The sequence below is a fragment of the Mirounga angustirostris genome, unplaced genomic scaffold, assembly GCF_029215605.1.
Source record: "Mirounga angustirostris isolate CCGP_5_RB_7025 unplaced genomic scaffold, mMirAng1.0.hap1 SCAF_16, whole genome shotgun sequence".
Lineage (NCBI taxonomy): Eukaryota > Metazoa > Chordata > Mammalia > Carnivora > Phocidae > Mirounga > Mirounga angustirostris.
In genome coordinates, this window is record NW_026991724.1 from 7,485,781 (window position 1) to 7,501,654 (window position 15,874).

The 15,874-nt window shown below is 45.5% G+C and overlaps 1 protein-coding gene across 1 annotated transcript in view; it reads left to right on the forward strand.

Annotated features, from left to right (window-relative positions):
- CDYL2 (chromodomain Y like 2) overlaps window positions 1–15,874 on the forward strand; it is a 155,158-nt gene that overhangs the window by 120,086 nt on the left and 19,198 nt on the right. Inside the window, exons 3-4 of the mRNA XM_045890692.2 lie at window positions 7,530–7,747; window positions 15,155–15,327. Of these exons, the coding sequence (XP_045746648.1) occupies window positions 7,530–7,747; window positions 15,155–15,327 (391 nt within the window). The remainder of the gene's footprint in view (window positions 1–7,529; window positions 7,748–15,154; window positions 15,328–15,874) is intronic.

Sequence of the window (15,874 nt, forward strand, 5' to 3'; positions counted from 1 at the left end):
TATGTGTATATATGTTTAGATATAGACTCGCGTACATACACACTCATAAGTTACTATAATTGATAAGTTACTATAAATTATATACAGATTATTATTCTTTTTCTGAACCATTTGAGTATGGATTACATTCATCATGCCTCTTTATCCCTTAATATTCAGTATGGGTATCTCCTAAGAAAAAGGATACTCTCTTAAGCCACTACAGTACAGTTAGAAATTTCAGAAACTTAACATTGATACAATAATTTAATCTATGATCCATTTTCCAGTTTTTTCTATTATGGTCCAAATTTATTCCATTCCAATCCCACTGATTTCTTCCTCACCATCCCCATTCCATATTTATTTGACCCTTCTTCCATCGAGTGAACCCTGTCTCTCCACAACATCACACATTTACTCATTTGCTCAACCCTATACTGCCTATAAAATAGTTCTGGAGTTGTTCCACCCTAAGCGCTGTGAAAACAAACCCACTAGGGAGAGTTCAAGGTTTGTTTGAGGATGTATAAGTCATAATTTTGCATTCAAAAGTTACTCATATTGGTTCTCTACCTTCCCCCAGTGTGCTTATGTTATTCATTTGAGATAGGATTAGATTCCTCTCTTTCTTTTTGCATTCAGTTTATTTTTCTTCATCCTCCCTGATTTTATTTTCTTGACATGCTTTAATATACTTACAAGACTTAAAACAGAAAAATGTACTCAGAACAGTGTCATCTCTTCCCCTCCCCCTTCTCCTCTATTCTCCCTGCCAAATGACTTGTACCCACTTGTATTTTCATCATCTTCTGGTATATTCTTCCTGTGTTTCTTTCTGAGAAAAAAAATCAGATTTATCTCTTTCCCTTTTTTTCTTACAATAAACGTAAAGTACTTTTGCACCTGGTCTCTCTCCACTTGAAGATATATTTTCGAAACCACTCCCTATTAGTTCATAGAGAGAATGTTCATTCTTTTTTACAGCTGCATAGTATTCCATCCTGTGGATGCACCCTAGTTTCTGTCCCCAACCCACGCTTCAATATTTAAATAGTTTCCAATATTTTGCAATTGCAAAGAGTGCTGTAAGGAGTCATCGTAGGCACATATATTTTTGTACTGTTAGAGGTTTATGTTGATGTCACATTTCTAGAATTGGATTGCTGGCTTGAGAGTAAGCGCATAAACAGCTTTGTCACATGTTGCCAAATTCCCTTCTATTGCTTTTATGCCATTTTGCCTTCCACCCACAATTAAGAGAATGGCCGACTCCCCACATCCTCTCTAGCAGAGCAGAGTGTCAGGATTTTGAACTTTCGCCAAGTGGGTGGGTGAGAAATGGTGTCTCAGTATAGTTTTAATTCTTACTCCATTATTTTGGGATTTTAATTTGCATTATCCAAGAAAGTTGAGGTTTTATGTTTAAGTGCTATTTTCATGTAATATTTGTAGGTGCCTGCACATATCTTCTGTCCACTCTTTGTTAAAGGAGGAATTTGGGGCCTCTGACTTGTCTTTAAAACTTCTTACAATCTGGGGATCTTAGTCTTTTATCCATGATATGCAAATATTTTTCTCCCATTTGCCATTTTTCTTCTCATTTGTTCTTTACCTTACTACCACTCTTTTTTTTCTTCTGTTTTTGTTTGAGAATTTCTTGTTTATTTTCAGTGAATCTATTTTTTTTTCCTTTCATCTGTCACTTTGAGCATTCGAGACATTCCTGTTTTAAAGTCCTTGTCAGATTGTTTCATGATACTCATTTTATCTTCTTTGGAGTAATTCATGTCATAAGTGTTGATTTTGTTGGCTTGGTGTCTAAGCGTTAGATGTCTGCAGGTTTTGGAATTTTGGTGTACAGGCTCGTGTTAAGAGGGAAAGTTGTGTTTTGCTTTTCTTTGCTTTCTCTCTTCCCCCCCCTCCCTCTCTGATAGTTTGTGTTTGCCTCCACCTGGCCTGGAGCTCCCAACAAAGCTGTGGCTGTGGGCAGCAGGTGGTTTTCTTATTGTTGGCCTGCCTTCACAGAGGGGGCCTCGGGCCATCCCCTGGGGTCAAGCCCTGGGCCTGGGTCCCCTCTCCCGTCTTGTGTGGGACACTGGTCTCTGCCACCCTGAGTGTGCTTCCTGCCCAGCACTCCCAGCCCCCAGCCCCACGTAGTGCTTTGTGTCGACATTCTGCCTCTCATGCACAGAGATGATTATCTTGTTTACGAGCCCGGTATTTATCTGCCACTTCCGCGTGTTTGGAGCAGAGGGGCTGTGTCAGAGCGTGATTTTATGGAACCTTCTTAACGTCAAAAACTCCTTTGTACTTACCCTGAAGGAAGGAATGTGGGAAGGTTTGAAGGGAAAAGAAGGAAGGAAACTGTCCTTTGTCCCAGGAATGCAGCCGCCATCACTTCCTTTACTTGGCAACAATCCTGTGAGGCAGAAATGTTTTTTTCCCAATCTGCACATGGGTAATGAGGGCACAGAGTGTGGATGAGTGAGCCGCCCAGCCTTGCAGCTCATGAGAAGGCGTGTGGGGGGCTGAAGGCTAGCCCATTGTTGGGTTTCCCCCTGATTTATGGATTCACAGGGCGGTCAGCTCTCTCTGCCTGGAACGCCACATCCTGGCCTGGGTCTGTGCCTCAGCCTTAGAGGCTGGGAGGAAGAGCGCTCAGCAGTTAATTCCTCTTTTTTGGAATGATTTGGGGTCCTTCAGCCAACGTTTGTGAAGTGCCTAAGATGAGCTAGGCACTTGCTAATCCCCTATTGGTTCTTTAACTGAACTCAAAACAACCCTGAAAAGCAGGTCCTGTTAGCCCCATCTTCTCATCAAGGAGGCTAATGCTCAAGAGCTCATGTGGCTTCCCAGCTTCTCCCAGTTAGCAAATACAGGGCTGGAATTTCCATGCTATCTGGCTGCAAAGCCCTCCACTTCCATGCTTCCAGCATGTTCTGTTCCCATGGTGTCTTCCCGGTCAGCCCGCCACAGTCTCAGGAAGCATGATGCCACAGAGGGGGAGAGGCTTTGAGGGCAGCTGTGTGTGAGGCCAGCACCTGAGGGTCTCTGGGGGGCAGCTTTGCTCCGAATCTCCTAAAATGCAGGGCCCATGTTACCCACTTAGGTTCAGATGTGAATTCAGGCTCTCAAGGAGGCTCTCCTCCTCTTTTTGGCCCAGAGATGGTACATCCTTCAAGTCACCATCAGAGGAGGGAGCCCAGTGGCCTGATAGAGAATAAAGAGGTCTGTTTTCCTCAGGTAGTTTTGTGGTTTATTTGGTCAGATGGTCCTTTCGGGGCTGCTTTATCCTGTGCTCTTGCAGAAAGACCACAGGCTTTGAATTCAGAGACCCCTGCCCCCATTATTCTCTGTCACGTCACTTGATATTTTCTCATGTGTCCCAATTTTAGGTAATAGTTTACTTGTTGACTTTTCATCTCCCCGACCCGAAGCAAACTCTGTGAGGATAGGGACCTTAGCTCTCTGATTTTTGTTGGATCTCCATCATCTAGCATCTAGCCGGCCCATAGGAGGTGCTAAATAATCAGATTTCAAATGAACAAATAAAATGAGGGAGAGCTGACTCCAGCCCTGGCTCCACCACTTAAAATCTTTGTGACTTCCAGCCAGTTATTCACTTTTCGTTACCTGCAAAATAGACAAAGACCAGCAATTTCACAGGACTGTTGAGAAATTTATAGACAACCTAGAGAACTGCTCACAAAAGGTAAGCCTCCTGTCCTCCTCTCTCATGCAATTGTTAATTAGTGCCTTGACTTGATTGGGGGAGGGGGCGGGAGGATTTTGGTCAAACCTTTCCCAGACCTGGAAGGCACTGACGTGCACAAGCCCTGAGCTTCTGACTTCCCACAGGCGGGAGCCAGTGCCCTCCAAGAGCAGCTCCTACTACGATATGCCAACCTCTTCCAGCAAGGCCAGGGCATGGATCTGCCCGGGCTGCTGCAGAAACCCTGGCGAACTCCAATTAGGAAGCTCTTCCGAGGAGCCGAAGGTTTTGAGGTTAACCCTGAAGACACAGCTCCCTCTACACCAGCCTTTTAATTAAATGCTGGCGTTTACTTTCCGGAGTTCATTGAATCATTTTACCCGCATCGTGGGGCTTGACAAAGCCCAGTTGCTTTGAGTAATGGAAAAGTACAAAAGGAGGAGGCTTCAGGGAAGCTGCCCAACAACACAGGCCCCGCTGCTTCTCTGCCACTTTGTGGCTGGGCGCCCACCTGGGTGGGGACCCGGCGTGCAGGAGGAGGGGTCCTTCCGGGGAGTCATTTCCTGCTCCCTGCCTTGGACTTGGTTCTTGAGATGCTGAGGCCCACGAGGCTAAGTAAGGATCTGAGTCCACCCCCAGGGTGACTCAGGGTTCCAGGAGCCACAGAATAATTCCCGTGGACTTCTTGGTGCACAGGTATGCTGGGCTGTGTTGTGTGTGACAGTGATCCTGCCCTTAAGATGCTTACGGTATTGTTGGGGAGACAGGGTTCATGCAGAAAATATTGCTGGATTACTTTTGTGCTGAGCCAGGCAATAATGATTATAAAGCAAGTAAGAGCCACCATTCATACATTGCTTACTATGTCCTAGGTCTTTTATATATGTTCTCTTTCTTGATACTCATAAGCTGATCTCAGAGGATCAGCCACCAGGGCATGTTCACTCTGTCCACGCAGTAATTTTCCCAAGTAGGGGGCAGGGTGGGCTTTGGGGGGCCAGCTTCTGGTTGGGTTCCAGCGTCCCTGCCAAAAACTAAATGGAAGGCTCCAACAAGTAGTAAGTTCCTCTCTGTGTTTCCTTGTACCCCCTCCTCCTACCTCCCTGCAGCGCCCAGGTCACCGATTGCATGGGGCAGTCACCCACCACCCCCAGCAGCAATGGGGACACTCAGCAAGATCTTCAGACCTTCACCAGCGTTCAAGCAGAGGGCTCACCTGCACATCAGGGAGGCGCCTAGTGATGGATGACCCCCTGATTTGTCTGGACCTTGGTTCTCAGAGCCTGGTTGCTGAAGCAGTGGCAGCAGTTTGGGGTGGGGCCCAGCAGGTGGATTTTTAACAGTCCTCCAGGTGATCCTGATGCATGTTCAAGTGTAAGAACCACTGGTCCAGGTTCTCAAACCTGCCTGCATGTCAGAATTGCCTGAGAACTGTTTTGTGGGGTCTTTAAAAAATTACTAACTTAATTTTAAAATAAAGTAAACTTCACTTTTTAAAACAGTTTTAGACTTACGGAAATATTGGGAGGGTAATACAGAGAGTTTCTCTATACGCCACACTCAGCTCCCTCTCATTATTAACATCTTACCTTAGAGTGGTGCATTTGCTACAGTTGATGAACCAGTCATGATATGTTGTCATTAACCAAAGTCCTTACTTTATTCAGGTTTCCTTAGTTTTTGCTTAATGTCTGTTCCAGAATCCCATGTAGGATCTCACATTACAGTGAGTTGTCATGTCTCCTCAGGCTCCTCTGGGCTGTGATGGTTTCTCCGACTTTCCTGGTGTTTGATGACCTTGACCGTTTTGAAATGTACTGATGAAGTATTCCATAGAGTGCCCTTTAGTTTGGTTTTGTTCGATCTTTTTCTCATGCCTAGAAATGGGGGATGTAGGTTTTTTTGGAGGGGAAGACCACACATTGTGTTGAGGGCACACGCTATCACTGTGATTCATCACTGTTGATGTTGGTCTCTGTCACCTGGCTGAGGGGCTTTGGCTTCTCCGTCTGCCCCAGTCAGGTTTCTCCACCATCCAGTTACAACCCCTGCCCCCCAACTTTCCATGCTGTGTGGTGCAGAAGGAAGTCACCAGCTCAACCCACACTTAACGACTGGGGACTTAGGCTCCACCTCTCTGCAGGCAGAGAATCTACAGAAACTGTTTGGACTTCTTTTGCATGGGTATTTGTCTCTTCTCCCCCCATTTATTTATGAATTTGATTATTTACTGACATCAGTATGGACTCATGGGTATTGATTTTATACTTTCAGTTATAAATGCAATTCTAGTCTATTGTGTTGCTCACGTTGTTGCACGTTTGGCCATTGGGAGCTCTTTCAGTTGGCTCCTCTGTCCTTTTGACATGTCTCTTCACTGCAGAGATTATTATTTTTTATTTTTTTACTACTTCCTTCCTTTCCACCACTATAAGCTTATCTTGTGTGTTTCCTGCCCCAGGCCTGGAATCTGCCATTTCTTCAGGGAGTCCTGGTTCCTTTTACTGAGAATGGTATCAGAAACCAACATCTGGGCCCTCGGTATGCTCGCTGCTATTGGGGTGTTGATGGTTCTGGGCCCTCTCAGCTGACAGTTGGAGGAAATACACGTGTGTGTAGTGCCCTGCGTACACACATGTACCTGTAACTATGTCCGCATGTAACCGTCTGGATCTGTGTTAAGCTAAACGTGAGTTCATGCTGATGTCTTCCACTCTGAACCCACAGCCACATGGATCCTTCTAGCCCCCTCCCCTTGCTGATCTGTAAACTCCCACTCCAACTGTGAGAAGCGTTACTCCTACCATCTGCCATCCATTCATTTAACCGTTCAGTTCCAGCACACGTGAATAATGGTATCAGAATCTGAACTCTCATCCACCTCCATGGGAATGGGCTTCGCCAGCTGGAGCACAAACTTTCTCTATGGGCTATCTTGGCTTTAGTTTTACAGACTCCAGTCATTCCTAGGGTTTCTGAGGTGCCGAGGGCCTCCTACCCCGTTCAGTGAGGTGGTTTCACACGTTGGTCATACAGTTCGATTCTTTGATCACATGCTGCGTGCCATCCTTGGATTCCCCCAGTCTTGTAAATTTATTTTTTTTAATTTGCATCCTTTAAGCTTCACTGTCTGTGCGGCAAAGTTCTTTGGGTTTTGACAAAGGTTTAATGTCCCACATTCATCATTGTCGTTTCACCGCCCTCAGAATCCCCTGTGTTTCCCCCGTTCCATCTCCTCTTTTTCTACCTGATCCCTGGAAACCACTGATCATTTGGCTGATTCTGTGTAATGGGAATCGTGCCAGGCGTAGCCCTTCACACTGGCCTCTTTTACTTAGAAATAGCATCCAGGATTCATTTGTGTACGTTCACGGCTTGATAACAAATTTCTTTTTATGGTTGAATAATATTCCGCACTATGAATGTACCAGTTTGTTTATTCATTCACCTAGTGAAAGACATATTGGTTGCTTCCAGTTTTTGGTGATTATGAATAAAGCTGCAGTGTTTTGGTTGGTCTGTTTGTTTTGTTTTGTGGCCATCAGTTTTCAAAGTAGTGGGTTCCTTGCTGGTGAAGGCGCATGAGCAGGGGTGGAGGCTCACGGTAGATGTGTGGGAGGGGGATCAAGGGTCATCCCTTGGGGCCCTCCACAGAGAGTGCTCTCTGTCCTAGTTCACATTTGGAGATGAAGCAGTTAAGCCCTGGGCCCTTCTCCACCCAAGAACAGAGGGTGCATGGAGGTCCCAGCCACATCCAGCCTGAACATTCTGTGATCACCCTCTTGTGTGGTTGTTCCTATGTCAGTTTCTCACTTTGGTTATCTGATTTTGGAAGGCTCTGCTCTGACCAACGGGGGATTAAACCTGCACAGCCCCGTGAAGAGGAAGCTGGAAGCAGAGAAGGACTATGTCTTTGACAAGAGGCTCAGGTACAGCGTCCGCCAGAACGAAAGCAACTGTAGGTTTCGGGACATTGTCGTGCGCAAGGAAGAGGGGTTCACACACATCCTGCTGTCCAGCCAGACCTCGGACAACAACGCACTGACCCCCGAGGTGAGAGACGGGGGGGACCTGAGGGGAGGGTCAGGCTGGAGAGGGCTTCTCATTCAGAATGGGGCACTGGCTCTCTCTTTATTCCATCAGGGAGCCAGTGACGATAGCCAACACACATGCAAACTTGACTCTGGGACACCATGTGCTAATCACTTTGCATACATTATCCATTTGATCTTTATGACCAAGTAATGATACTATCCCATTTTACAGATGAAGACCTCAGTAAATGGAGAGTTTCAGAAAACTGATCCGGGTCCCAGATTTAGTCAGAGGGCAGCCCCAGACTCCAAACACCATATCTTGGGCTTTTCCAAGTGTGTCAAATTTCCTTGCTTTGGAAGGAATCCTATTCACTCAGCTCACTCACTTTTTTTTCAATTGAGATAGAATTCACATCATAAATTTCACCCTTTTAACATGTACATTTTTTAAGTATATTCTCAAGGTCATGTAACCATCACCACGATCTAGTTCCAGCACATTTCCATCACCCCCAAAGGAAACCCCATGCCCACTGCCATCCCCTCCCCATTTTCCCTCACATGGTCCCCAGCGACCACAGATCTACTTTTTGTCTGTACAGATTTGCCTATTCTGGATATTTCATGTAAATGGAAGTGTATTATATGTGATCTGTGACCAGCTCCTTCCACCGAGCATGGTGTTTTCAAGGTTCAACCATGGGGTAGTGCACATCTGTGCTTCCTTCCTTCCCTTGTATGGAGATGCCACATTTTGTCCATCAGTCATTCAGTGATGGGCATTTGTATTGGTTCCATTTTTGACTACTGTGTTATGACGAGTATCGCTGCGAATGTTTGTGTACGAGTTTGTGTGTGAACGTGTTTTCAGTGCTCTTGGCTATATTCCTCTGTGTGGAACTGCTGGGTCATAGGTTAACTCTGTATTTAACTTTCTGAGGAACTGCCGGCCTGTTTTTCACGGTGACTGTGCCATTTTCCATTCCCACTGGCCCAGAGCTCTGGTGTCTCTGCATCCTTGTTAGCACTTGTTATTATCTGTTCTTGTTATTTTGCTGTTGGAGTGGGCGTGAAGTGGCATCTCACTGAGGTTTTGATGTGCATTTTCCTGATGACTAATGATATTGGGCATCTTTTCGTGAGCTTATTGGCTGTCTGTCTGTCTGTCTTCTTTGGAGAAATGTCTATTCACATCTTTTGCCTATTCTTTAAATTGTTTTTGACTGTTGAGTTTTAAGACTTCTTTGTCAGACATATGATTTGAAAATACGCTTTCATTCTGGGACTTGTTACTTTCTCAATGCTGTCCTTGGATGTACGATGTTTAAAATTTTGATGAAGTCCCTTTTACCTGTTTTTTCCACCTTACCTTTTTAATGCTAATCATAATTATATTTTAGGTGAACAGAACGGGGAGACAATGGATACTTAATGCTGTTACATAGCACTGTTTAAGATCTGGGGTACTGAGGGGGAGCAATGAAAAAATGATTAATGTTTTTTAAGATATTCTTGATGGTGCAAATGTGGGAAAAGACTCATTCAAGAAGCCCTCCCCAACTAGACCGACCTGCCACAGGGCGGTGGAGGGGTCAATGACAAAAACCTTGACTGCACCATCTATCAGCAGCTCTTCCTCTTTTGTATTTGCTGCTTATCCCATTTCCTTCTCCCAGGACCCTTCTGATGTAGGGTTCTTGTGATCCACCTCTTATAGATGAGACAATGCAGGTTTAGAGAACTTAGGCCTAGGGTCCCGTCAGCTTTAAGGGGCAGGACCATTGCCACCTGTGCCCACCATGTTGTTTCTCACACTCAGCCCAGCACCTGGCCCGTGGAAGACAGCAAAGTCCCCACCTCCCTTTCCCTGTCCTGTGATATCCTGCACTGATTCCACAGTAGTAGTGAAGACACAGAGGCTTCACCACAGAGGTGTGTTAACCACAGGGACACAGTCAAGGAGTGGCCATCTGCCCAGACTGGGCTCGGCAGGGTGGTCAGGCATTGCCCAGTGTATCCGGTACACTTGGGGAGGCCCAGCAAGTGGGGTGGGGCGGGAGGTGCTGTGTCCTTGGACTCGTAATCACATGTCTTATCATTATGATTTACATAAACTATAGTTCCTTCAAGGGACTGTGTGTGTGATAGTCAGGAATGATTGCCTTAAGGCAAGAGATGTAGCTAAAGCCTTTGCAGTTTGTGGGGCTGCTGGTCACTTGCTGCCCCTCCTCTAAGCATGGTCTTTTGGGGTCTCTCTCTTACACCTTCAGGAACCACCTCAGGGTTCTCTGCTGCATAGACCTCGGTGGTTTACCCCAGAGGCTGCCCTTCACACGTTTATACACTTGGAAGCCTTGTTATTTTAAGCTCATTGTGAAACATCTGTACGAGACCAACTCTTCTTGGAGTTTTTTCCCCTTCAGTACTTTTTGAAAGCATGCTTTTAAAAGGCACAGCATTTTCCTTCAATAAATTGAATCAATATGGGGTCTCCCAGTTCATCCTGTCTCTTTGGAGTAGCTTTATGTGTCAACCATTGCCTACTCACCACGGAACATGTGTGGCTTCCAATTCCTGAGATGGAGGTTTGGTGAATTAGGGGTTCCATTCCTAATTGGTGTCTGTCAGTAACAGAATGGGAGGAAAATGGAGAAAAAATACTGATCTGGTGTTTTCAGCCGTCTCGACAATCAAAGTGGATTGACTCTATAGATAAGCTGGCCAACTGGGTAAAGTAACCCTGAAAGAAAGATCTCAGTGAAAAGAAGAGGTGATGTTAGCAGAGGAATATAGATTTTGGAGTCTGGTGGACTAGGTTCCTTTCCTGCCTCCACCAGCTCGCCTTGGGGAGTCACCTTGCCTCTTTGAGCTTCCTCATTTGTAGAAGTTATAGTGTATCTTGCTTGTGGCATTAGAGATAATGTCTGCAGAGAGACTCACAGAATGCCTGGCACATAGGAAGTGTTCAGTAAGTGTTCCCATCATTGTTAAGATGAAGCAGAGGTGATTTAACGGCCTCCAGCAGGCCCAGCCTTACTTACTCATGGAGCAACTGGGACGAGGCCACCCTGCATGTCATAATTGAATTTCTTTTTCTAGTTGTATATGGGACATTGGTTGGATTGGCCTCATGGGCAGAAATTCATATATTACTGAGTGTGTTAACTAGATTCTGAGGCCAGTGGGTATGTGGTAATATTGCTCCTGTCTGGGACATAGCACAGAACCAGGAAAATAATGAAAATGCCCCTTTAGGAAAGAACCAGCAAAATAGATTGCCCCAAGTGTTGGTGATTAAAAGCCCATCCACTTCCCCATTGAAGACGCCAAGCCCTCTCTCAACTCCCGGTTTTCTGCAGTGCTCCCAGCCTCAGTGAACCGCACCACCCCTGTCTGAGGGAACACACCAGACATGTGGGAGTCACACCTCATACCCTCTTGATCATACCCACCACATCCACACACCCCTGAGACCTATTAACTTTCATCTTTGAATAGCCCACTAATAGGCTTTCTTCTCTCTGTTTCCATCAGGACTATTATATTCTGTCTGGATTGTTGTAATAACCTGCTAACAAGCATGCTCTTTCATCTTTCCTACCCTGTAGTCCATTCTCCTCAATGTGGGCACAGTGATCTGCCAGGAATGCAAATCTGATCAGGTCACCCCTTCTACACGCACACACACACATACACACACGCACATGCACGCACGCACACGTGTGCGCACATACTTCAAACACCTCAGTGATTCCTAGTTGCTCTGATTAAGAATTAAAACTGTTCATGTGGCCTGCGAGGCTGGTATTTTCTGACCTGCCCACCTGTGCAAGCCTCCTTGCCTCGTATCACACATCCCCCTTCTCTTCTCCTGCACTCCAGTCAGCCTGGCTTTCTTTCATGCTCACACCTGCCCCAGGGCCTTTGCATATACCTGTACTTCTGACTGAAACATCCTTGCCTAGTGGCCTTGCACTTCATTCAGGTCTCAGCTCAACCACCACTTCCATGGGATCCGTCCCCACCCCCCAGATCCCTGCCCAGGTTACATGCCCCTCTCAGGAGCTTTCCCAGCACTAGGCGCCCCTCCCTTCTGGAACTTGTTACTGTTTTTAATGTACATGTATTTGTGTGATAATTTGTTAAATATCTGGTTCCCCCCCCCCCATTACACTGTAAGCTTCTTGAAGAGGTAAATATTATGCTACTCATTCAAATCAATAAACATTTATTAAATTTTTTTATGTGTGAGGTTCTGGACTAGGTGTTACAAGGGTTATACAGATAAGTAGAAGTCTCATCTGTTTTAGCTTTTAAGGAATTGTAAATTCCTGCATAACAAATTGTCCTAAACTTAGCATCTTAAAACAATGAACATTATCTCACAGTTTCTCTGGGTCAGGAATCCTGGCATGGCTTAGTTGTATGCTTCTGGCTCAGGGTCTCTCAAAGCCTGGAGTCAAGGCATGTTGCCTGGGACTGCGGTCTCTGCTGAAGGTGTGGAAGAGGATCCAATTCCAAGCTCACCCAAGTGGCTGCTGGCAGGTCCTTGCTGGCCAGAGACATCAGTCCCCCCTTTATGGCTACTCCGTGTGGGCTCCTCATGACATGGTCTGCTTCCCCAGACTGAGAGCTCCAAGGAGGAAGGAGAGCATAAGAGGACAGCCAAGACAAGCTGTGTCTTTTTGTATCCCAGTCTCCTCTTGAATGGGACATCCTGTCACTCTTGCTGTACCTTGTGGTTAGGCATGAGCCATTAGATCCAGTCTACACTCACGGGGAGGGGATTCCATAAGGGTATGACTCCCATGGAGGGGATCATCATTAAGCAGGAGGTAGGGTAAGGCAAGGATGTTCACATTCTACAAGGGGGCTTGTAACAAGGGTCATAGGGGGACACATGGGGTGTTGGGAGAAGGAAGAGTTTGCGTTTAGTCAGGGATATTTGGGAAAGCGTTCAGGAAGGTGGTCACAGGTGAGATGGGCCCTGGGTGGCTGATTTCAGCAAGTAAAGATGAAGTAGAGAGAGGGACTGTGGTCTACTCCCCCTTTCAACCTACTTCTAATGAATTTGGTTATCTGGTTCCAACCCATGGCAGATCAGAAGGTAGAAGTAGCAGGGGCGTGTGTTTTCTCTGGCGGATACCGACTTCTGGAGTAAGTGACAGCTAGCAAGGGTCTCACAAGGGCAGTAAATCTCAAGAACATATTTAGGGCTTCAAAATGCATAGCGGTCTTGGACCATTTGTTATAGAGGCATTCCCCAGCAGCCTCTGAGGGCACTGGTCGGTTACAGCCTAGCAAGTGACCATCGAGAGGTAGTTATGTGGGTGCAGCAGAGGAATTTAAGAGCAAGGGAGTAATCATTTTAGAATGTTTTACTTTAAACAAACCAGGTACGTTATACAATTTGGGGTCCTTCAAGGAGGTGGAACCTCAGCCATCAGTCCAAATTGGGTTATCGACACAAGAAAGGCAAAAGAAAGCTATACTAACTAGATATAACGTTCTTTAAATTAAAAAATATATATATATAGTTTGTACTTTTGTCACATGAATGAAACACAAATTTACTTTCCATTTAACTCATAAAGGAGGTGGCTGTTTTGTTTGATTTTGTCTTTATTAATTGACAAGTAAATGTGGCCTCAGAGAGAGAGGCAACTCTCTGAGTCATGTGCGGAATGTCAGCTCACGTCTTTACAGTGGGGTTTTCTTTTATTTGCCTCTCAGAGAAATAGAGTTCATGGATTGTTCAGAGTGTGTCTATTTCTGGAGGCAGATAGATTAAAGGACCCACAAGATAGTGGCCTCTGCTTTTTTGATGTTCAAAATGAATCTGTGGCTCATACCCTGTTAGAATGGAAAGTGCCTCTCCCATCCTCACAGAGCACAGGCTGAGAGACTCTCCATTCAAATTGACATCCAGCCCTATTTTTTTTCACCCATTTTTTTAAGTCATCCTACAATATGGAGTGGTAGAAAGAGAAGGGATTTGGGGGTGAGATTCGTATCATGGTTCTGTCTCTTGCTGCTGACCTCGGGCAGCTTCATGCCCTTCTCTGAGTCTCCCTTGATTTACCTGCAAGATTAGGATACCATTCCCTCCTAGATGGGATTTTCATTCAGAGTAAAATACGTGGAAATTATCTGTTGCAATCCCTTGCACCTCCAAGTGCTTAATAAATGGGTTCTTTAAAAAGTATAATTTTAAAAACATGGCTCCCATAATAGTTTCCCATTGTACCCTATGATTATGCCTATTGAAAAACTAATAACGATCCCTTAAAAGCCTATTCACTTATTGTCTCCCCAGTTGGACTCTCAGCTCCACCCAGGCAAGTGCATGCCTTGTTTTCTCTTACCATGCCTTTTTTGCACTTATTCACTTATTTTTCCATCCTTCTGTCACTTCAGTTGGACTGATTGAGCTTTCTTTATTTTAACTCCCTCCCCATTCATTGTAATCCATGTACTTTTAAGAAGTTATCCTTAAGTTCTGTACACATAGTGAAGCCTAAACATCACCCTCACCTCTCCACCACGCCCAGACCTAGAACCCCAGCATGTGGTTGTCATTCCTTCTCTCACTAATGTGCTATTACCACCTGGACCCCATTCTTCCTTTGTGCAAACCCTCAGCCTCAGTTGGTCAATATCTGTCTGATGATTTTATAGTCATTCTTATATTGATTTATCAGCACATTCACCACGTTTCTTTGTTGGCTGTTATTCCTTGCATGTCCGTTTTTCTGAATATAGTTTTCTTCTTTCTGAAGTGCATCCTTTTTAAATTCTCTCAGCGAGGGTCTAAGAGTGGTAAACATTCTTTTGCTGAAAATGCCTCATTTTTACCCTTGCTTTTGGATGATAGTTTAGCTGGATACAGAATCTGTGTCTGATGGTTGTTTTCCGCGGCACCTTGAAAATTTTATGAGTTCTGATGCCAAAGCCCACTTCCCACGTGCTACCTATGAGCCAATCAAAAGTCTTAGTTGAATTAAGGATGAGCAAGAGTACAATTAAACCTAGCCTTCTAAAAAAGGCTAACATACCTCACCTGGGCTGTGCACAGGAATTTTTTTCCCACACCTTGAAAAGGGCTAATGCTGGAAGAAGATTTGCAGAGATTTACCAGGGATTACACGGCTCCAAGCCAGACTTCCGAGTCTGAGGCCAGTGACCCCACTGCCACCTTCTTAGCACTCTGCCTGCTTTGGGGATGCTGCAGGGGAGCTCTGGTTTTGGTGTTTCTTTGCTTAGTCTGGATGTGGCTTGAATTTGGGAGAGTCTTCCTGCACAGGAAGAAAAGATGTACTCACCTCTGCCCTCAAGGGTGAGGCCTATGGCGGGCTTGAGGTCTGAAAGCCACTGGCGTATAAGCAGACACTTAACATCCCCGCCAATCCATCTCTGCCTGCAGATTATGAAGGAGGTCCGGCGAGCACTGTGCAACGCGGCCACGGATGACAGCAAACTGCTGCTTCTCAGTGCAGTGGGCAGCGTATTCTGCAGTGGCCTAGATTACTCCTACCTAATTGGCCGGTTGTCCAGTGACCGGAGAAAGGAGAGTACCCGGATTGCAGAAGCCATCAGGTGAGCTCTGCTCATGTTTGGACACTTTGGGACCTGCCTCGTTCTTGTCACATGTAGCACATAAAAATACAGTCTGCTCAGTTAAATTTGAATTTCAAACACCATTTTTTTAATCATAAGTCTATCCCGTGCAATATTTGGGATATATTTACACTAAAAAAAAATTTGTTGTTTATCTGAAATTGGGATTTTAATTGGGCATCCTGTATTTTTCTGCCAAAATTAGGGGTGTCTTTGTTCTCTAGCTTACTTTTTTTTTGGATCAAAAAGAGATTTTATTTCTTTATATTAAGCCCAGCAGCTGGTAATGTGCAGGTGTTATCCATGCTACTCTCGCCCTCTGCCTGATGGTGAGATTGTCGATTTTCTGGGTGTTCCTGTGTCCCGAAGCTGACATGGCCCAGCACTGGGGAGAGGATGGAAGGGGTACCCCGGGCAGCTGTGCATTTGCAGACCCAGTGGGGTGAGGAGTGCTTCCCCCTCTCTTGTTGCCTTTGGAACAAAAGTTGGGATCCTGGGGCTGACATCCCAACAATCCCGACAATCG